The sequence below is a fragment of the Monodelphis domestica genome, chromosome 3, assembly GCF_027887165.1.
Source record: "Monodelphis domestica isolate mMonDom1 chromosome 3, mMonDom1.pri, whole genome shotgun sequence".
Taxonomy (NCBI): Eukaryota; Metazoa; Chordata; class Mammalia; order Didelphimorphia; family Didelphidae; genus Monodelphis; species Monodelphis domestica.
The window spans coordinates 115,571,499-115,594,334 of record NC_077229.1 but is presented as its reverse complement, the minus strand read 5'-3'; the positions used below and the strand labels follow the sequence as shown (position 1 = coordinate 115,594,334).

The window sequence follows — 22,836 nt, the reverse complement described above, 5'->3', positions numbered from 1 at the left end:
TGGAAGAGTTTCTTTATGAAACCGAATTTTATTCTTAGTGCGAGATGTGACTGTAATGGTCACAAAAATTTCCAGAATATTAGAACTAGAAGGACTTTTTGAATGCAGGATGTTGAAGCAGAGAATGTTAGAGAGAGAGGAAGGCTGAAAAGATGAAGCAAAGAATGTCCTTAGAACACAGAATGCTAAGAGAAGGTAAAAGATGGAAGAGAACTTAGGATATGAACCAGAGAATGTTAGACCTTAAAGAGACTTTAGAACATGGAATGACCATATGGAGAAAAATGATTGTTACTCTTGTCCATTGGTATGGGACTCTTCCCTCATTGGTAGAAAATAAGATTCTGCCCTAGTTGAGGAGTGGAGTGGAGCTGGTAAGAGCAGAGAGCGTCAGATCTTGAATAGTTCCCCTAATGGACTCTTCAAACACAAGTCGCTCCTTATTAAGATTACTGTCTTATTAAACTTATTAAACTTCACGTCTTCTTTGAGCATCAAGTCCCTTTGGGTACTCCTGGCTTTAAGCTTCAAGAGAGAAGGTGGAAGAGGCCAATCGTATTTCAGGTTGCTGAAGGAAAAGCCTCTGAGAAGATGTGAGGTGGATCTAGCAGTCTCCATCAGGTCCATATATTCAGTTTGTCATTCATGACACTTTGGGGAATTTCCTCTTGGGAGATTTCAAGGATATCTCTTGGTTGACTTACCTCTTTCCCAATGGGAGAGCTTCTTCATTTTGTATTGTTTAGAGTATATTCTCCTATGTATTTCTCCTCTGATGTCTGTTTTGCTATAATTTGGAGAAATGGTCTTTTTTGCTAATCTCTGTGTGCTCATTGTGGTATTGGCATTAGATGGGACAAAGGATCTTGGATGTAGAACTTGGGTGTCTTTCTTTCTTCCTCAAAATAACAAAGTGATGAGAAGTTATATGGAACCCATTTATATCTACTAGATTAACAACATTTAAGGGAGTGGATAGATATGTGCTTTTAGCTTGGTCTCTGAGGAGAGCAGAAGGTCCTCTGGTCCTAAATCCCTGCTTCCCCTCTTGGTGAGAATGAAAGTCTCCCTTGGAGAAGGGTGAGGGGAGAAGAGGTTTAGAGATATCTATTCTGCCTCCTTTCAAGCCACACACAACAGGCCTACTCCTTTTTTCCTCATATAACCACCACCACCACAACAACATTTCTAAAACACTAACATTTTAAGGTTTGAAAAGCACTTTACAGATCATTTCATTTTATTCTCACAACAACTCTAGGAAAGAAGTACCATTATTATCAGCGTCTTTAAAATATAAATTTTAGAACTGGAAGGGCTTTTAGGACATAGAACATTGAAATATAGAATGTTAGAGAGATAAAGGACTTTAGAATACAAAGTGTTAAAGAAAAAGCGAACCTTAGTCATACTCTAGTTCAAACCTTTCATTTGACAAATGAGGAAAATGAGGTCAAGAGGAAAATGTGTGAAAGCCTGTACACAGCAAATTAGTGGCTCTAGAACTTACAATAGTCTCTTCATGCTTCTTTACTGCCTGTCCCCACTTGAAAAAAGATCTTTGATCTTTAGGCATTATATATCTTTGGGACGAAGGAAACAGAGCCCCTAAAGTCAGGCACAGATTAAAACCATGCCTCTTCTTCCTTCCAAAATGTTCCCACTGTCTGACTCACTGTCTCACCCATGATTTAGCAAGCTAGACAGATGTATTCTTCAGAGAGCCCGTGAACCATGAATGTTCAAATTATTTAAAGTTGGAATGGATGTTAGGCATCATCTAATTCAATCTGCTAATTTTACAGATGAGGAAACTGAAATCAAGAAACTGATTTTCCCAAGCACAAAAGTAGTGAGTAGTATGGCCAGTATTCAGATTTAGGTCTTTTGACTGTGAATTCAGTCCTCGAACTACTAGAACTCATTTCATCCATATTCTCAAGCTAGATTTAATGAAGAATTTCCCTCGTGCTTCCAGTCCTCAACAATACCTTCAACCATGTACCCAGGAGGGTTGTCTCTTTGCATCCCCAGCTTCAGAGCCAGAAGATGGCCCACTAGTAGATATATCTGTTTCCAATACCAAGTAAGACATTCTCATGATTAGTGATCCCTTACATGGACATGATATATAAATAAAGTACATTCTTTCCATAGATCCCTACAATCTCTCTATTATTTTGGTAGAGCAAGGATCATCATACCTATTTCATAGATTTGGAAATTGGGACACTAAAATCCCACAGCTAATTAGTTGTAGAACTGGGATTAGGTACCAGATCATCTGATTCTGACTGATTCTTTTGCCTCCCAGACTTGTGCTTTTTTCCCCCTTTTTACTCACAATATCACATTATCTTATAGCAAAGGGCCCCTAGAATCAGAAAATGTCAGAATCTAAAAGAGACTTCAGAAGTCTTCTAGTCCAAATCCCACATGTAATAAAAACCCCTCCACCTCACCAGCAAACCCAGAATCTATTGGAAATACTAGTCACGGGGAGTTCACTACCTCTAGATGCAATCAATTCATTGCTGGTTAGCCTTTATTATAAGGAATTTCATTCTTCTATTGAACTGAAATCTCTATCCCTAAAGCTTCCTAGTTTTTATAATTTAAAGCCACATTAAATTAATCTAATTTCTGTTCCACGAAGCAGCTTTTTAGACATTAGAAGACAGTGGCTAAGCACTTTTTAAAATATAGATTATGGATTAGAGTTGGAAAGGAATTAGAAGCTATCGAACTTCCTCATTTTACAAATGAGGAAACTGATGATCAATGACATCAACTGACTTGCCCAAGGTCATACTTCCTGCTAGAGGAAGGTTCTGATCTTGGTGCTCTGACTCTATATCCAAGGCACTCTCCAGGTGGAACATGCTCAGTCCTCTTCCTCAGATCCTTTCACTGACCCTCACCTTGAAGGGTCTTTAGGACCCCACATCATCCTGGTTACCCTCCTTTGGCTGGCACTAATCAGTTCCTCAGGATCTTCCATATGGAGAATCAATCTTTCTACTTCCTCTTGACAGTGGAAGAAGCTGCCACGTCACTCTAAGAACTTGCAAAGGAAGCTGAGATACATCCCCTGGTGGGGGCCATGACAACAAGGGGAGTTGGAGGCTGCCATTCTGAGTGGTTGTGTAACAAGCAACACATGTGGGGGTTTCAAGACAGACTGGATATATATTTTCACTGTGAGGAGAAGCAGCTTTCATGGGTGTTAAAACACACACACACTCACACAACTGACTGCAAAAAATGATCCCCCTCTTTTCAGGCAAATGTAAAGAAAATCTTATTAAATCCAATTGCTGCCAACATTCATTATGGAAAAATCTGTTCCTTTTTCACATCCGATGACAAACCTAGCACTGGGCAAACGCCATGCCATGGATGTTTTCATGTCTGAAACTTTTTCAAATGAAAATAGACAAATTTAGATGAGAACATTTGAGATGGAAGGGGTGTTAAACCATGGAATATTAGACCTAGAAGGTATCTTAGAACACAGAATTTTCCACCTCGAAATACCCTTATTAGAGATAATCCACTTCAACTTCCTTATTTCACCTATGAGGGAAATGATGCCTAGATTAGAGACGTGAATCAGTAAAGGTCAAATAACAAATTAAAAGGAGAACTAGTATTAGAATCAGGATGTCCTGATTCATAGGAAAGAAGGAAGAAGGAAAGGAAGAAGAAAGGAAGGAGGGAAGAAAAAGGTAAAGAAGAAAAGAAGAGAAGAAGAAAAGAAGAAAAGAAAAGGGAAGGAAGGAAGAGGAATAATGGGGAGAAATGAAGGAGAAGGAGAAAGGGAGAGAGTAAGGAGAAAGGAGGGAGGCCAATGGACAAAATATAAGAAGTCTATTTGTTTAACCAAAAATAATATATTAAGCTTTGTATAAAGGAGGAAAGGAGGGTTAGAAGGGAACAGAGGGAGCAAGGAAGAGGGAGTTGAGGAAGAAAGGGAGGGGGGAAGGGAGAAGATAAAGGACAAAATAGGAAGTCTTTCTATTTTTTAACTAAAGAATATATTAAGCTTTATATAAAAGAGGACAGGAAGAATGCAAAGGAAGGAGGGAAAGAGGCAGGGAAGACAAAGGAAGGAAGGAAGAAAAGAAATTGCATTCATTAAGTGCTTAATATGTATGAAGCACTGTGATAAGTGCTTTACAAATATCTCATTTGATTTTCAAAACAGTCCTCCAAGGTAGTACTATTATGATCCTTGTTTTAGATAGAGAGTGGTTAAATGACTTGTACAGGATCACAAAACTAGTAAGTCTCTGAAGCTGGTTTTGAACTCAGGTCTTCCAGACTCCAAATTTGATGCACTGTTATCTAGCTATTTCAATCTGGCATTACCTCTATGTCTATAATTATAATAGTTTCTTTTTTGACTAACCAAGAGAAAAACCCGGTGAAGATTTAAGTGCCCATTAAGAAAAGAAAAACTACTTATTTCCTCTGCTGATCAGAGTTATTTTCAAGATGGGAATAAGATATAATGATGTGGGGTGTGTGTGTGTGTGTGTGTGTGTGTGTGTGTGTGTGTGTGTGTGTGTACACACGTGTGAGAGAGGGGGAGAGAGAGAGAGAGTCAGAGACAGACAGACAGACAGACAGACAAAGAGACAGAGACAGACAGACAGACAGAGACAGAGACAGAGACAGAGGGAGGGAGGGAGAGAAGTGAGAATGTAAGAATATTAACTCATGCTTTGTGATTACAAAACACCTTGTTCTCAACAATCTTGTGAATCAGGTAGAATAAGAAGTATTATACCCATTTTACTGATGATAAACTGAGGCTTAGAAAGGTTTCCCATAGTGGCAAAGTTACTGGATAGTAGATCAGAGACTACAACTTAGAATTTCTGATTTCTACTTAGGAGAGCCTTTCTTACATACCCTTTCTCCTTTTGTGCCTTGTTCTCCTGGTTTCCCTGGGGCGCCCTGTGAAAGAGAACAGTAGTAAATACAGGAACATGAACCTAGAAACTGAGGCTTCCTCAGTACACTCAGAGACCGAGAAGCAATACCATCATACAATATGAAAATTAGAGAAGACATTGGATCCAATGACTCCTGACTCAGGAGAAACAATAACTAAATAATCCTATCTTAGAGGCTTTGTTCTCTTTTGAAAGAATGGATAATCTTTATTTGAGAATGCTTAAATGAATATCAATAACTGTAGCATCTATTTATATAATTTTTTATAGTAAGAAAGCACTTTACACACACTCACCCATTCAATGCTCCTATGAGACAGTCAAAGCAGGTGCGGTTATTTCCATTTTACTGATAGATGGAGGACTTTTACAAATCATTATTTGCCCAATGTCCTATAACTCATAAGTGGCATAGCCTCAGGTCTTTTGACTATAACTCCATGACTCCTTTTACTCCCAACATATATGGGTAAGGTCCTCTGAACCTAAGAAGACTGTCCTAAAATGTGATCTCCAAGATGGGGTATTTGTAAACAAGGCAATACATTGAGGAATGTAAAAAAAGTGAGAAGTCAGTCTATTTATTTTCAATTAGAAATGATATATTAAGTTTTATAAGTATTTTGGGCTGTATGTTAGATGACTATGTATATTACAATGTGAGGTATCCCTAGAGAAGAGCAGGAATTCCCCAATGCAGAGGGTTTCATGGTGGCACACTCATTGATTTGTTCAATTTCAGTGTAGTGAGCTGTCCGGTATTTATAGAAGTAACTTTATGAATTATATGACCTATTTTTAATTCACAAAATGGACAAAGGTTTAGCCAGAGTCTTACAAAATAACAACCATAATAAAAGCAAAAAAATTATAATTGAAAAGAATATTAACAAGGAGAGCAGGAACAATATGAAAATGACAAAGGTAACATTTCTACTTCTACTGCAAGCATTTTGTCAGCTATGTTATGATTGGGAAAAATGACAATTGAATTAGATCTGACAAGGTCTGCAAAAGAAATTAAAAATTATTGATTACTTAAAATATGGTCTTCCATCCACCATTGTTAATTATGAAATTTATCCTGACAGTTGCCTTGAGATAATGAACATGAAGCCATTATAATTAGAAAAACAATTAAAAACCAAGCTATTATTTTTGAAAAATATACTGTGTATTACTTATTAAAAAATCTCATAACTGAGTACTTGAAAATCCTGGAAATTTGATTTTCTAATCTATTAAATAAATCTTGCAAATAGATTTTCCCATTGTTAAAAATATAAAAATGCAATGGCTGATTTTCTTTCTTTTTTAAAAATTCTTAGTTCCTGTCTTAGAATTGATGCTAAGTATTGATTCCAAGATAGAAGCATGCTGCAAGGCAAATGGAATTAAGTGACTTGCCCAGAGTCAAATAGCTAGGAAGTATCTGAGGTCACATTTAAACCTGGGACCTGTCTCTAGACCTGGCTTTCTATCCACTGAGTCACCTAGCTGGCTAATTTGTTTTCAAGAACAAACAACTGATAATGGAAGATGTAAATTTATAAGATAAATTTCAACAACTATAAAGTTTTGCCATAATTGGTAGATGGGATGCCATGACTTTTGGTGCTTTCCCAGAACTCTCTGCTCTTCCCTAGAAGAATGAGACTTTGCAGAGATGATGGTGATCCTTAAAACTTGTTTGACTATACAGTTTACAAAGCATTTTACAGTATACAAAGTCCTTTCAAATCCACTTTGTCATTTGATCAATAAAGGATTAAAACATGCTGAGTACTTGCCTCTTTTCCTGGGATTCCTTTTTCTCCTTGTTCTCCCTATGAAACATTAACAATTATGGAAAGTCAAACAATGCATGGTGTCCAAATATTAACCAACCAACTAATGCACCACTCAATGAATACCTGTTAAGCAACATTGGCTATCCCCAATAATAAACAAATATTTATTAATCACGTACTGCATGTCAAGTCTTATGCTGGATGTTGAGGATACAAGAACAGTCTAAGGTAATGAAGTCTAAATTCTCATTTGCAATTCACTGCAAGGTTAAGGGAATTAGGGAAAGGAGGGAGGAACAACCCAGAAAAAAAAATTCCATACATTTGTATAGAGGTACTTCACATTAGAATGATATGATATCATTTGATCTTCACAATAATCCTGTATGTGAGTTAGGCAAGGGGTGTTTTGTCCCCTCTGTAGCTAATAATAGCAACAGTAATTTGCTAACTGTTTTTCTCACAATGGCCCTGTGAAGCAGTATTGTTAGTATCACTATTCTCATTTTACAAATGGGGAATCTGAAGTTTAAGAGAGATTAGATGATCTGCCCAGAATGACACAGCTAGTAAGTGTGGAAGGTAGGATTCAAATGCAGTACTCTGCTGACTCCAAGTCCAACGTTCTTTTCCATGCTTATGTGTTGTTCAGAGGAGGTTAAGTGGCTGGTGTCATAACATTTCAAACTTTAAAGGCATTATCTAGTTTTACAAGTGTGATCTGAAGGTCTGTGGGGGTCTCTGAGACCCTTCGAAGGAATCTGTGAGATCAAAACTATTTTCAAAATAACTAAGAAGTCATCTCCTTTCTCCAACTACAAATCAAAGATTTTCTTAATCTAAACAACCTACTGTATTGAATACAGTTCAACAGAGAAGCAGAGACCCAAATACGACTGCCTTCTCTTCAGCCATACATTAAAGAGAATTATTTTTAAAAATACACAAAATAATGCCTGTGTTTCATTAATTTTTGGGGGGTTTGGAAAACATAATTAGCTTTATAAAATGTTATGTTAACATGTAATGCATTTATTTTAGTAATTTCATTAATTTAAAATTAATTAATTTTAATTCATATTATATAATATATTTATAATTCATATATAATTAGTTGATAATAAATAATAAAATTGATTAATTAATGCCATTAAATGATTAGTTTTACTTTCTAAAACAGCAAAAATATAACAAAAAGTCTTTGGCATCCTCAATAATTTTTAAGAGTATAAAGAAATCCTGAGACTAAAAAGTATACATAATGGTGACCTAGTTCAATCCCCTTAATTTCACAGAGAAGGAAATTAAAATCCAGAGGAGGCAAGTGATTTTCCCAACATCACAGAAGTGGTTCACTTTTCAAAACAGTGGCTGATGTTATACTGGAAGCCTGATGTTTTCTGCATTCAATTTCAGGGTTCTATTTACTATACCATACTTTGGAAGATCATCTCTTCTCTCATGACACATCTTTTAAAATTTCATCTAGTTAAAGGGATAAGAAATACACTACCCAACTTGGGCACTAAATAACTAAGACAGTAATAAAGAGCTTAATTGTGTGGCATGACTACTAGTATTGTGGTATCTAGAAGAAGGGAGGTAAGTGCTTGGAAAGCAATTTATTCATCCAACCAGATATTCTGTCTTCCCATGAGCACCTTCTCTGCCTCAGATTATCCAAACAAAGCTGTCTTGAGACTACATGATTTGTTGCCTTAATAGTTATCAGAATGGAGCCATCTGATTGGCATATTCCTTCCCCCTCTTGTCTTTTTACTTCCATCTTTCTCTAGTGTTGATGTCTGAGAGGGAGAAACACGTGATGGGATCCTTGAATATTTATTCAATAAACATTTATAAGATCAGTAAGGAAATGACCTTAGATGCTTCCTGTCCTATTCTTTCACACTTTATGGACAATGAGGCCAGGGGAAGGTTCTGGGTAGCATTTTTGTTTCTGTTTTATACTCGGCTAGTTAACAAGAAAGCGCTGATTTTAATCCTCCTGGGTCTTACTCTTTTCACTGTTGCATATGACCTCTCTAAGGATATAGAGCAAACAATACAGAGATATTTGGAAATTATTGTTCCACCCGTCCATAGCTAGAGAACCTTTGCTTCCCACACACCTATAGAGGTGAAACTCACTATTTAGCGATTGATTCCCCAGTGATTGATTTATATTTATTAAATATTTCTCAGTTATCTTAAAAAAATTCCTTACCTTCCATCTTAGAGCTAATATTGTATAATAGCTCCAAGGCAGAAGAGCAGTAAAGGCTAAGCCATGGGGATTAAATGACTTGCCCAGGGACACACAGCTAGGAAGTGTCTTAGGTCAGATTTGAATCTCTGTCCTGTTTCTAGACCTGGTTCTCCATCCATTGAGCCACCCAGCTGCTGCCTCCAATGACCTTTTATTCTGGCCTGGGCTGCTTTCCAGAATGTTGCTGGCCACACACCATGTTTGACGCCTGTGCTTCACACTACAGCTCTGTTTTTCTTGCCTCCTGTGTCTTTCCCTCTCCTTCTAACCCAACTGCCCCAGCATTAAGATGTGTAAATAATTCTTCCCTTATATTAGTACAGTGTGCACAAAGATACACTGTACTAAAAACTCTGCCACAAACTCTGCGCCTCAGTCTTTGGACTCCAAAGCCACATGAGGGTACATCAATAGATGATAATGCACAAAGACAATTGTCATTCTCGGTCACGGAGAGACTACCACTATACTATACTATATTAGTACATATTTCTATATCCCTTTATACCTAGTAAATGCATTTTTTCTCATAGAATCTCTACAATTTGGCAACGCAAGCATTTTTCCCATTTTATAGTGATGAAACTTAAGCCTGCACCATTGGTGTATTCTGTGTGTGTCTAACGCTGTCTTAAGATCCAAACCTATTTCTTCCTTTTGGGGACTATTGTTGAAAAACCACTTCAGACTCCGTTCTAAGCAGCAGAGATAGGAGCAGGAGTGTGATGAATTATTTTGAATTTCCTAGCAGCAAAGATTAGACATGTGAATTCATTTTAGTATATCTGATTTCACCCTCTTCTTAAGCTGCCCCCAAAGTGACAATAATTCAACTCTCATTTTTTGAGCCTTTGGCAAAATGCTTAACTCTGTGGTTCAGTTTCTTCCTCTATAAAGTGAGAGTGTTGAAGGAGATGATCTCTAAGGTCACATGGGATTCAAAAGACCTATTAGCCTGTGAGCAAACACCTGCCCATTTCTGCTGGAAGAGATGGCGATGTGTGATTCCTGGAGCTAGTCAATGAGAAATCGAGCCTGGGTGAAAAGTGAAGCCTTTAGACCAGACATCCAGTCCAGGGAGCTTCTTAGCCAGGGCCAAAAAACTATGACTTCCACTGTGGAGCGTTTTACTTACTGGAGGTCCCCGAGGTCCCTGGAATCCTGGAAGTCCTGGGCTGCCATTATCTCCTTTGTTTCCTTTCTGCCCCTTCAAAGGCAAACAAACAGACAGACAACAACAAGCACAAAAAAACCCAGATCAGTCCTAGTCATACTCTCTTCCTCTATGGCAATAGACCCAAGAAAACCCATGAGCATTTAATATACCTTAAGATGGAGACATAGAATTTGATTTAATCAAAATGAACAGACATTAAGTTCTTGCTCTATATAGACCACTATGCTGAGGGCCAGGCACATATGTACTTTATATAAAATATGATCGCCGCCCACATGGAGCCCACAGTTTAATAGGTACTGTCTTAAACTTACCTGGAGATCCCTGGACACATAAAGAGAATTATAATACATAATAAGCTCTTTAGAGGAAATGCAAAACATGAAGGACATCTATCTCCTGAGATAGCAGGGAGTGGTAGGAAAGAAAAGGCAAGACAACAGGGAAAGGATAGAAGATTTAGTTTTTGTGCAGCTAGTTGGAATGAGGAGACAAAACTTGATGGAACTTAGGCTTTGGACAACTTCTATTCTTGAAAATGGAATAGCATAGAGGTGCAGTGATAGACTCATAACCTCTATGCTGTAAGTAAGAAGCCTGGATACTAACAATGTATTTTTTTTTTCAATTAGCAATTCTAGGTGAAGTGACAATCATCTTGGAGAGTTACACATAATTTCTGATGAAATTTGAAACCACATGAAAATGAAACCACTACCCAAAGCATCTCATAGAATAACAAAATTTGAATTGGAACCACCTAGTAAGTACATAAAGGAAAGCCATCTGCATGATAATAAACCTAACAAAAGTATATTTGGAGACATCTTCTTTGGAGAATGGCTCCTTTTAAATCATGGGATCATAGAGCTGGAAAGGGTGTCCAAGGGCATCTTGTCCAATACCCTCATTTTAACAGGTGAGGAATCTGAGGTCCACAGTGGTTTGGAGAATTGGCCAAAGCCACATAGGCAGTAAGCATCAGAGGTGGCTTTTGAACTTAGGTCTTCTGACTCTAAAGTCATTGTTTGTTAAAATTTACATCTTTTCAGGATGGATTTAACTTTTAGGAAAAGCCAAAAGTCATCCAAAGCCAAATGGGAAACCAAAAGAAATGGTTTGTAGCTGGCTTGGATTGGAGAAGTTACTTATTTCTTCCTTTATTTGGCATTTGACAGGTACTTACTGGGTTACCTGGTTGGCCAGGGTCTCCAGGAGAGCCGGGAGATCCATTTTTACCCTGCGGATGGAAAAAAATATAGATAAGAATGCAGCCACCCTTTTCTACCACTGTGACACCAATCCCTTCCACCCCCTGACTTCTTCCCGTTTTCCTATGCAAAATAAGGGCTAGAGGGAATATTTAGTAAATTGCTATATTATCCTGTTGGAATTAATAATTGTTTCATTTCTTCATGCTGATCCATTAGACTATAAGTCATTCTATTATCCTCTTGAAGTTATTGAATGCCTTTATTTTATTTCTTATGTTCAGTATCCTTTATCCTGAAAATAAAGGGTTATCTTTTACCTTTCTTTGTACCACCAGTTCTTAATATGGCTTCCAGAACATAGAAGATATTCTATAAATGTTTCTTGACCAAATAAATAAATAAATGTTTCCTGCCTGGCAAACTCTAGAGCTTATTTCCTTTCATATTAAATAGAGGGTTAAGAAGGTTTACTAAAAGCCAAGAGATGCAAGCACCTAAAACCTTTGGGAACTCTTGGCATAGGAGACAAAGAACTGGCCTCAGAATCAAGATGACCTAGATTTAAGTCCCAGGTCCGACACGTACTACTTGGCTGTATGATCCTGGGCAAGTCTCTTAACTTTAGTGTTCCAGGCAACTTTTTAAGATCGGAAGTTGCAGAACAGTTGCTGATTTGCTTTAGTAGAAAGAGTTTCTTCTTTGAACTCCTTACCTTGATGAAATCAGAGATCTGGATCTCCCTTTACCCCCAAATAAAACAAACCCAACCCAAACCCACCATTTGTTCTGAATGTTCCAGAGCTTTTAAAATGTGACTTGGATAACCTGCTCCCTGACACCTTTGTCAGTCCAGAACCTTACAAGCAGGGCTATCCCTGGAGTCTTACCCTTTGCATACGTTTTGGACAATTCAGATCTGCTAAGACTGGGAAGTAAACTAAGGAGGCAGCTGATGAGAGAAACAGGGGTGGTTCTGCCAGTCTGTGCTTCAAGAGGATCTATCATTTTTATACATACATACACATTAGTCCCTAAACCTCCCACCAATAACAAAGCACACTTGTGGGGCTGCCTCATTACATATGCTTCCCTCAGGCTATCTTTTGATATTTCCTTCTTTCAAGATGCTGCTGATATTCATTTTAACTTGATTTCCCATGGATGAAAGCAATGATGGGATAGAGAAGGGAGAAAACTCTACATACAGAGGGAATACATGGCATCGCAGAAAAAGGGATAGACATGAAGTCAGGGGACTTGGGTTCAAGCCCCAGTTTTGGCACTTTTTAACCTTGTCTAAGTCATATTCATTTTGTGGGTCTCAATTTCTCCATCTGTAAGATGGAGATAATTATACTTAAATTGCCTCCATCAAAAAGAGTTTTGTGAAGTAAGCTTTTTGTAAAATGTAGTGCTCTCTAGATAAATGAAACCTTTTTATTGGCTGAAGTCTTACACCTCCTTTAGGATGGTCTTGCTGACAAAATGAAATAGATGCAAAAGAAAACATATAACTCACTGGTGCTCCTCTAAGTCCCCGAAGACCTGGTGGCCCTGTGGGTCCAGTGTCACCCTAGAAAAAAATAAGACATCCAGTTATTGATTAAAAATAACCCCAGGAAAGGAGAAAGGTATATAAAAGAGTGATGTGGCTAAGAGGACTTAAAGCATCCTTGAAAGAAAACATTGGCCACTAGGCTCAGGTTGGGGAAAAAATGATCAGATTCTAATGAGAAACAGGATGAAGAACTAAGGAAAAACCCGAATTATCAAATTCAAATGCTTAGATATTTCCAACCAATAACAAAAATAATGCCAATGATTAATAAATAGTTAAACAAAATAATCATAAGATTTTAGAGGATCTTTGGAATCATCTGACAGAACTCTCCTTTTACAGATAGGGAAACTGAGGTCTAGAGAAAATTCAGTAACTTGTCTATAGTCCCAAACGTAATATGTGGCAGATCCAGATCTCAAACACAGGTTTTCTAAATTGAAATCCAGTGCTCCTTCTACTACAACATAATTTAAGAGATATGAATGGTGCTGGAGAGCTCACTACCTTAGAGCACAGCCATGACAGGTCTAATTGCTAGAAAGTATTAGGGTTTTGTTGTTGTTGTTTGTTTGTTTGTTTTATATTGAGCTAAAATCTATTTACTTTAACCTCAACATAGGGATAGATGACTTCCAAGTTTCTCACCAAATTTAAGACTCCATTTTAAAGGTTTATATTTGGTTTGCCTTATGCTTCAAAGCACACCAGATCTGGAATCAGATGTCAAGCATCACTGCTTATAAGCTCTATGATACTACAAAAGTCACTTAACTTCTCAAGGACTCAGTTTCCTCATCTGTGAAATGATCAGATATGTTTATATCATGTTCAAGGTCTATTTCTGCTCTAAATCCTAGAAGATTTTTTAAAGTATAGACTTATCTTTCTGTTCTGACCAAACAATATACTCCAGGGGCAAACTGCTTAAAAATGAACAGGATATTGGGACTTGGAGTCAGGAAGAGTTGGGTTTGAATCCCACCTCAGATATCAAGGTATGCTGCTAAATCTTCCTGAATCTCAATTTTCTTATCCATAAATTGAGATGAATAAGACTTAATGACCTGCAAGATCCTTTCCAACCCTAAATTTATGATGCCTAAAATTTGTTTTTATCCTTATATAATTATTTTTAAAAAAAGTTCTTGTTGCATTGTAACTTGGGTCTTTAGTCTTCAGAATGGAGTGACCCTTAATTACTTCCCTGAGATAATGGAGTAGTAGAAATTCCCTGGAAATTAGGAATCATGGCTAGTATTTTGGCTTATGTAATTATTTAAATATGTGACTTTGGGGCAGTCACTTAAAGTCTCTGGGTCTCATTTTTTCTAATCAAGAAATTGGAGGCATTAATATCTGTGTTATCTCCTTCCCAGGAATATTGTGAGGAAGTATTGTAAAAGGTTTCCAACATGGCCCTAGCCTCAAACTGGTTCTTGCTCAAAGATGAGCATAGGTAATTTGCATACAAGGAAATTCTCATCTGTCTATGATGGTTCTTCAGAACCTGACCCCTTCCTACCTTTCCATCTTCTTATACTTCACCCATCATCCACATAAGTCCAAGTCCAGTAACATCTGCCTTCTTGCTATTTATCTCAGTAGACACTCCATCTCTAGGCTCTATGTATTTGCAATGGTTGTCCCTCATCCCTGTCATGTTCTCTCCCTCCCCACCTCTGCCTCCTAGCTTTTCTGGCTTTCTTTAGGACTTATCTCAGATCCCATCTTCCATAACAGTCTTTCCTGCTATCCTCCCACACACCCAACTGCTGATGCCTTCCCTCTCATTTTCACTGTAAATGTCTTGTTTGTACAATGTTTTTTGCATGGTAATACATTAAAATGGGAGCGCCTTAGGACAAGGATCATGTTTCTGCCCTTCTTTACATCTTTAATTGCTTAGCATGGTGCCTGGAAGCCATTTAGTCAACACACATTTATGAACCACCTTGAGAGTCTCAAGCACTGTGCTAAGAGCCTGGGCATGCAAAGAAAGCCAAAAGACAATCCTTGTTCTCAAGGAGTTTACCATTCGATGAAAACTACATACAAATAAGGTATGTACACTATCAATTGGAGATAATCAACTGAGTGAAGTGACTAATATTAAGGGGGATCAGAACAGACTTCTTGAAGGTAAGATTTTATCTGGAATTGGCAGGAAGCCAGAGAAGTTAGCACACTAAAGGTGCTTAGTCAATGCTTGGTGACTATTAAATATAGGGGCTTCTGGCTACTTGATGATTATTTAATCACGAAAATCCATAAAACAAAAAAATGAAAGTAATAATACATATGCAGTTATAATTTAGGAAGAGAAAGAAATGAGAAAGTAGGGAAATAACTCATTGTAAAGGCTTTAATCTTTCAACATTCAAGAATTTGAAATAATCTAGCTGTTTATCCTGCTATGTTGATGCCTCTCTTAATATAAATGCCCAATCCAGGAAATGATACTCTGGCTTTTCAGACCCATGCTTTATCCTCAGCCACAGAAGCTATGAAGGGGGGCTTGGGCTGTCAGCAATTTCATGTCGTATCCCAAGGTCTCTGTATCCTTGCTGCTGGATCTGGGGTCATCATGTGCAATCCAGGAATGAAACTTCTTTCTCCCACTCTACCTTCAATAGACAGGCAGTGAGTGCACTTACATCTTTCCCTGGTGACCCTTCCCTGCCTTCAGGGCCTGGTGCTCCTGCCTCTCCCTGGAAGAAAAAAAAAAAAGATCTTAATTACAAGAAGAAACAGTGGGAAACATCTATCCTTGTGTAAGATGTTTCTGGGAAGTTTCCTGAGAAAAGAAATTGAGGGGACCAGGTAAAGACTGTGTTTGTGACAATCCTAAATGCGTGTGTATGTTTGTGTGTTTGTGTGATTAACAGGTTTTGTTGAATAGTGAGTCCTTCTCCCAGTAGCTAGGCTTTTGAGGTTTATAAGATACCCAAAATTGTATTAGTTTCTATGGATTTCTCCTTTGCATTTATGACTTATTTTATATTTTATATCTGTCTAAAAGCTCTTGAGAGGAAGGATTAGGCTACTTTTCATTGTTTTAACCTAACCTAGGGTCAATCTACCTTTCACAAATATACCAAAATTGTTATCCTAAGGCATTGGTCTGCCTGTGTCATTCCTCTATTCAATAAACCACAGTGGTTCCCCATGACCTGAAGATCAAATATGAATTGCTCTGTTTTTCATTAATTTTTTTTTGTAATTTAGGCTTTTATCTTTTTCCACATTATTCTCTTATAAGCAGTCTGTGATCTGGGCAGAAAGTCCTACTTTCCTCTTCATACACACAATACCTCCTTCATCCCCTTTTTGCCTTTGCATCAGTTTTGCTCCATGCTTCCTTTCAAGTCTTGGAATCTCTGCTAACCTTTCAGACTCAGCTCATGTACCACTTTCTCCACAAAGTCTTTGTTTGGTCTACCATCTCCCCCCACTCAGCTGTGAGTGCATTATATCCATTCCCCAAACTATCTCACATTCATTTTGTGTCTAATCTCTATACAGAGTGTTCCAAGCATCAACGAGCTTAACAACTGCTCTAAGACTTTTGGGATAGCCTGTATATTCAGAGGCACATGTTGTCATACAAATACATGGTCCTGATGAAAGGAACTGTTGTGTTTTGGTTGTGGCATTGCTACAAATATCTGGCATATATTAAGTGTTTAATAAATTATTATTGAGTCTAAATAGTTGGCACTTAATATATGTTTATTCAAGTTACTTGAAATTAATGATAATGATAAAAGAATATGGTATTTCTCAGAGAGTGCTTTTTCCAATCAATGAATGTGTCAGAATTTATTGAGCACATTCCATAGGCCCATTCCCATGCCAACCATATGCGGTTGTTACTTGATGCCATTGATACAGACCATATCTGGCAAAGGCTCTACTTGTCTGGATTCATTCTCATATCAGACTGTCTTCTAAAACAAAACATTTAGAAAAACCAGGCTAAGAAAGGATGGTAATATTGTCTTAAAAGATCAATTATGTTAAAAAGCTCCCTGTCACTTTCCTGGATGACAAGAGGGAATAGAATTGGTTCTGAAATTCTAAGATGACTAAGCTGTCCCCAGAGTTAGAAAGACTGCTCATTCTGATTCTAAGATCAAGTGATTGACTTACCCTAGGGCCAGGCGGACCAGAGTCTCCTGTGTGTCCCTTGAATCCCTAGAAGAGAAAAGATTAAATTTTTCATCAAAAACAATTCTGCCATAGAGGGAAATTCTTAGAGTATATATGTGGGTGTCATGCTACAACATAGTCACATATAGTCTTACTCTTATCAATGAGAGAGTCCAATTTTCAAGTCATTCCAACCCAGTCTACCATATTGAACTCTTCCTATACTAGCCTGGCACGTTTCCCTCCAAAGGCAGCTAGAGATAGAACCTTTTGAGGAAAAGGATCTTTGATCAAAGGTAGCATGAGGCAATCTACAACTCTACACTACATCTTTATATTTATGGTGACTGCCTCTGTGCATGTGTGCACGTGTGAACACACACATGCACACACACACACAACCCAGAAAATCTTTCAGGGCTTTGGAGAATGTAGGACAAGCATTTGGACAGTTGAAATAGTCCAATCATTTTCCACTTTGATATTAGACTCTGTTAGGAGATCAAAGATTAAAAGAGCAGAATGTGAAAGCTTCCTCTATAAAGGAAGATGGCTTGAAAAGAGATGAACAATGATTAGATCTCATCTTATTTGCTTAGCTGGAGGTGAAATAATAAAGATTCTAAAGCAAGTGGCTGGAATAGATGACCTTTAAGGTACATTTCAACTCTAATTCTGTCCTAGGATTTCTCTGTTTTGATTTCTTCAATAGGTCCCTGGTCAATGGAAAACAACAACAATCACAATAATAATCGCTGGCATTTGTATAGCTGGTGGTACAACAGGTAGAGCATCAGGCCCGGAGATGGGATATCCTGGGTTCAAATTTAGCCTCAGATACTTACTAGCTATGCAACTCTAGGCAAGTCACTTAGCTTCAGTTTACCTCAGTTTCCTCAAATGTAAAATAATAATAATAATAATGATAATAATAAGAATAGTACTTGCCTCATCAGATTGCTGTGAGATCATGCCAGATAATAATTTTAAGAGCGCTTAGCCCAGTGCATGGCAAACAGCAAGTGCTTTATAAGTGTTAGATATTATTATCATCACCATTATCATCTCATTTGATCCTCACAATAATCCTGTGATCTTTCATTCCTATTTTATAAATGAAGACACACAGACTCATGGGAGTCATATGAGTTGAGCATGGTTACATAGCCTAAGACGAGATTTAACCTCAGGTCTTCCTGCTCAATGTTCAATGCTCTCTGGTTGTACCACTTGGCTATATAACTAGTTGTATGACCTTAGGCAAATCCATTTACTTCTTTGGACTTCTGTTTTCTTATCTGTCAAGTGAAGAAATTGTACTAGAATATTTTTGAGATCCATTTTACATTTAAATTTCAAAGAATATGTGACCCTGACTCTTCTCTGAGCTCTGGCCCTGACAAATTACTCATACAAATATCTTCTGTTTGTAAATCCCCCCTTCTCATTCTCCAAACCTTGGCTGTAACCCTGAAGCTATGGGATTGCATGTCTCAATGAAAATTGTTCATTTCATTATTCAGCGGACTACTACTAAAATAAATATGATGTCATGTTATACATGTGCTTAGGATGAGGGGTAAAATTTTCTACATCCCTACCCCTATTCATATATTATACCTCAAAATAAGTATTCACATCTAATTTCCAAAGCTGCTATTCAGAGAATGAGGCTTATTTTATCTTTAAGTGTTGGTGTCTACTAATGCTACTGAATTTGTCAAATAAGATTTATTATAGACAAAAAGTTTTGGTACTTACAGGTGGTCCCCTGGCGCCATCTTGTCCTGGAAGGCCTGGTTCTCCTGAAGGACCCTGATGGGATTGGGGTGGAGGAGGTAAGAGGAGAGAAAGGAATTCATACCATTATAAATCCTTTCCTTCCATGGCAACTAGGATAATCTATCCTCATCAATAATAACATCACCATATATCCCTCACTATTGGAATTGTTCTCCTTGTAGACCCAGTTGAGGTGGCATCTCTTTTTGAAAGTCACCTTTTCTCCCACAAGTAAGAAATCCTCCATTAATCTCTTATTTTTCTGTTTGACCATCCCAATAGCACCGAATTATATTCTATCTTGTATTACTGTTGTTTGCATTCAATACTGCATTTCCCATCTCATCCCCCATTAAGCTTTAAATCTCTTTAAGGTATAGAATGACTTCAATTTTTACATTTCAACTGCCTGGCAGAGTGCTCTGTATATATCTGTTTGTACATTTCCCCCTCTGCTCAATTGTATGCTTCATGAGGATAGAGGTCTTCTTTTGGCTTTGTACCCCCAATATTTAGCACAGTGCCCAGCACATAGAAATCACTCAGGAAATACTTATTCCCATCTCCTCTTCCCTTTTACAAAACAAAGATAATAATATACTACTTACTTCCTAGGGCTATAGAGATCTTTGGAAATCAGAAACTTTGTCAGAAATATCTTTTAAATATAAAATAATATACAAATAGGGTCTGTTATAGTTATGACTCTTATTCATTTGTGAATCTCCTCCTCCATTGCCTCAGTCTGGGCCAGAGGGAGCTCCTGGTTCTTCTCAAAGGCCTTATGACAGCAGAGCACAAGCCCTGAGAAATCCTTCTTAACTGGCCAGCTCTGTGCTTTCTCTGAGTCTGGGAATGGCCATCAAATTTGCATCTGAAGTTTCAAGATTAACCTGCCTAAATTCATGCAGGCTCAGCCCCTGAAAGCTGGCCAGTAGATGCTAAAATTATTATTTTGGCTTCAGAGACTCATGCAGACATCTACTCAGGTACTGATGGAGTGAAGATCTATACTGATACAATCAGAAATACTGCAAGTATTGAAGAAAATTAATACAGCGGCACCTTGTTGGACCTTTGTCTGAAATGGTTCATCAATCTGGTCCCACTGGAGAAGGTCTGTTATAAATGCTTTCTGTCTTCTATGGTAATGTATTTTTTGTTGTATTGCCATTGGTGCACAGTGACTAATGATAATGGAGGTAATCTAGCAATATGGCATAAAAGAACCTTTAAAATAGACCTATGGGTTTAAAAGGTGCAGAGAAAGCATGGTGAGCAAAAAGGACATAGGGCTTGGAAACAAAATCTTGGACTCTGCTACTTAATAGTCAAGTCAATAGATCAAGTCACTTAGCCACCCATTGCCTCAGTTTCTCCATTTGTCAAAGGAAAGGAGGGGGACTAGATATCCTTCCTCTTCTTTTCTAGCTCTATGGGTGTATGAATCAATGATAATAATGCTAGCAATACTTATATTTGATAAGATCTTTGATCTAGAGCTAGAAGGAACTACAGAGGCCATCTAGTCCAACTCTCATTTTACAGATGAATAAATTAAAGCCTGGGGTAAGTAAGGGACCTGTCCAATGTCATGCAGGTGGGGAATGTCAGAGATGGGAATTAAATCCAGGTCTCATGACAATTGAGGCAGTAGCAATATGTTCTAGTGGATAGAAAACTGGCTTTGAATTCAGGAAAACCTACTTTTACTATAGCCTCTGACATAAACAAGCTTTGTGAACACAGATAAATCACTTAACCCCTTTAAGACATTCATTTACAAAGGAGGTGCATCAGCTTATGGAATTTTCCCATGGGACATTCATTATACTGATAAAATCAGTATCTATCCCCCAATTAAAAAAAAGTTGAGTTATTACAGATGTGTCTGACTCTTCATGACCCCATTTGGGGTTTTCTTGATAGAGATACTGGAATGGTTTTCCATTTCCTTCTCCAGCCCATTTCATAGATGAGGAAACTGAGGCAAACAGGGTTAAATGACTTGCCCAGAGTCATATAAGTGCCTACAGCTGGATTTGAACTCATGAAGATGAGTTTTGCTGATTTCAAGCATATTGCTTTATACATTGCCCCACCTAGTTGCCCTCAAAAAAAAAAAAATCACCAAAATTTGTATAATCTGTATCATGGGATTTAGAACTAGGAAGAGGCCTTCATTAGAGATCTGGCTGGTGCCAGACTGAAACAGAAATGGTTTTCTAATAGGCCAGAAACTGACTTGGAAAACCATTAATAAACATTCTCTATGTTTCATTATATTTATATTTGTTGTGTAAATCATATCTCATTTACATTTTAATCTGGTTTGGGGCCCACTCAAGGGTTCTTGCCCACTGAATGCAGCCTTTCAGGCATGAGTTTTGACATTTCTGATCTATCTCAACTATCAAATTTAAAATTTGAGATCATATTTGAATTCAGGTTTTCCCAACTCTAGATCCAGTGCCTTATCCACTGAGATAGCTAGTTGTCTCTAATAAAGCATTTAACATTTCTAACCCTCAGTTTTCTTCTCTTTAAAATGGGTGGGAAATGTACAAGGTTGGACTGCAAGATTTCAAAAGTATCTTCCAATTCTAAACGTTTATGAATTTCTATTGTGGTTGTTCCTTCTTCATTCAAGTCTCATAGGGAAAGTAGGGCATATGCCAATGAGGTAAATATGATCTGTTTATAGACTCATGGAATCTCAGAGTTTGAATGGACTTTAGTCCATCCTATTACTGAGAAGAAAATTCCATATTCAAAATTGAGAATAAAATAGAGAGAAGAAAAATTCCCTTCATAAAATTCCAGACAACAAAGCATACTATTTCTACTTAAATAACTCCAGTGAAGTGTGTTGCTAAATACTTCAGGCACTTACTGGTTCACCTGGGGCTCCTGGCTTTCCATCTTTGCCTTCCTTCCCTTCTTCACCCTAGAAGTTTAACACAAAGAGATTAGTGGGTCAAAGAAAAAGGGGAAAAAGAAAGCCTGGAATAGTAGATAGAGAGTTGGAATTGAATAGATTGAATAGAAATAGGTTCAAAATACCTCTTTGAACTTATGGTTTCCTCATCTGTAAAATGTGGATGACAAAAGCATTTACCTCATGAGTTTGCTTTGAGAATCAAATAAAATAATGTATTTAAGGTTCTTCTTAAACCTTAATACTCTATGTATTATTACCTAATTTAATTAATTAATTAATTAAAAAACTCTGAATTATTATTTAAAAATAAAGGAGAAGGGAGAAGAGAGAGGTATAATGGAGCAAATTTTCTCACTTTTATGGAGAAGGGGAAAATGGGAGTGGGTGGGAATTGTTTGAACCTCATTATCCTTGTAGCTAGTTCAAGGGGGAAGTCTATACACACACACACACACATATATATATATATATTTCTATAACCAACTGACTATGTATATGTGTTGTGTGTGTGTGTGTGTGTGTGTGTGTGTGTGTGTGTGTGTGTGTGTGTGTGTGTAGGAGACTGGAGGAGAAGAGGAGAAGAGGAAAGGGTGGGAGGCTGGGGTCAGAAGCAAGACAGACCTTTGAGCAGGGACAGGATAAAAAGAGAGAAGGATAAATAGAAGGGCATAAGATAGAACAAAATGCAGTTAATGAACATGATTGTGAATGTGAATGAGATGAGCTCTTCTATACAATGAATTTAGATAGTAGAATGGATAGGAAACCAGAATCCAACAATATGTTGTATGGAAGAGACACACTTGAGACAGAAAGACATAGACAGTTGAAATGCATGGCTGGAGCAGTCCATTATACTTCAGCTTTAGTGAAGAGGGCAGGAGTGGTAATCATGATTCTGGACAATGCAAAAACAAAAATAGACCTAATTGAAAGAGATAATCAAGAAAATTATATTTTGTCAAAAGGTTCCATAGAAAAAGTAAAGTAAA

General features: G+C 37.5%; 1 protein-coding gene across 1 annotated transcript in view; it reads right to left on the bottom strand.

The window, feature by feature from the left end:
- COL22A1 (collagen type XXII alpha 1 chain) overlaps nucleotides 1–22,836 on the bottom strand; it is a 564,322-nt gene that overhangs the window by 13,819 nt on the left and 527,667 nt on the right. The window contains exons 52-60 of the mRNA XM_056823025.1: nucleotides 21,797–21,850; nucleotides 18,883–18,936; nucleotides 17,122–17,166; nucleotides 15,627–15,680; nucleotides 12,931–12,984; nucleotides 11,384–11,437; nucleotides 10,156–10,227; nucleotides 6,752–6,787; nucleotides 4,918–4,962 (exon numbers count right to left, since the gene is read on the bottom strand). Of these exons, the coding sequence (XP_056679003.1) occupies nucleotides 4,918–4,962; nucleotides 6,752–6,787; nucleotides 10,156–10,227; nucleotides 11,384–11,437; nucleotides 12,931–12,984; nucleotides 15,627–15,680; nucleotides 17,122–17,166; nucleotides 18,883–18,936; nucleotides 21,797–21,850 (468 nt within the window). The remainder of the gene's footprint in view (nucleotides 1–4,917; nucleotides 4,963–6,751; nucleotides 6,788–10,155; nucleotides 10,228–11,383; nucleotides 11,438–12,930; nucleotides 12,985–15,626; nucleotides 15,681–17,121; nucleotides 17,167–18,882; nucleotides 18,937–21,796; nucleotides 21,851–22,836) is intronic.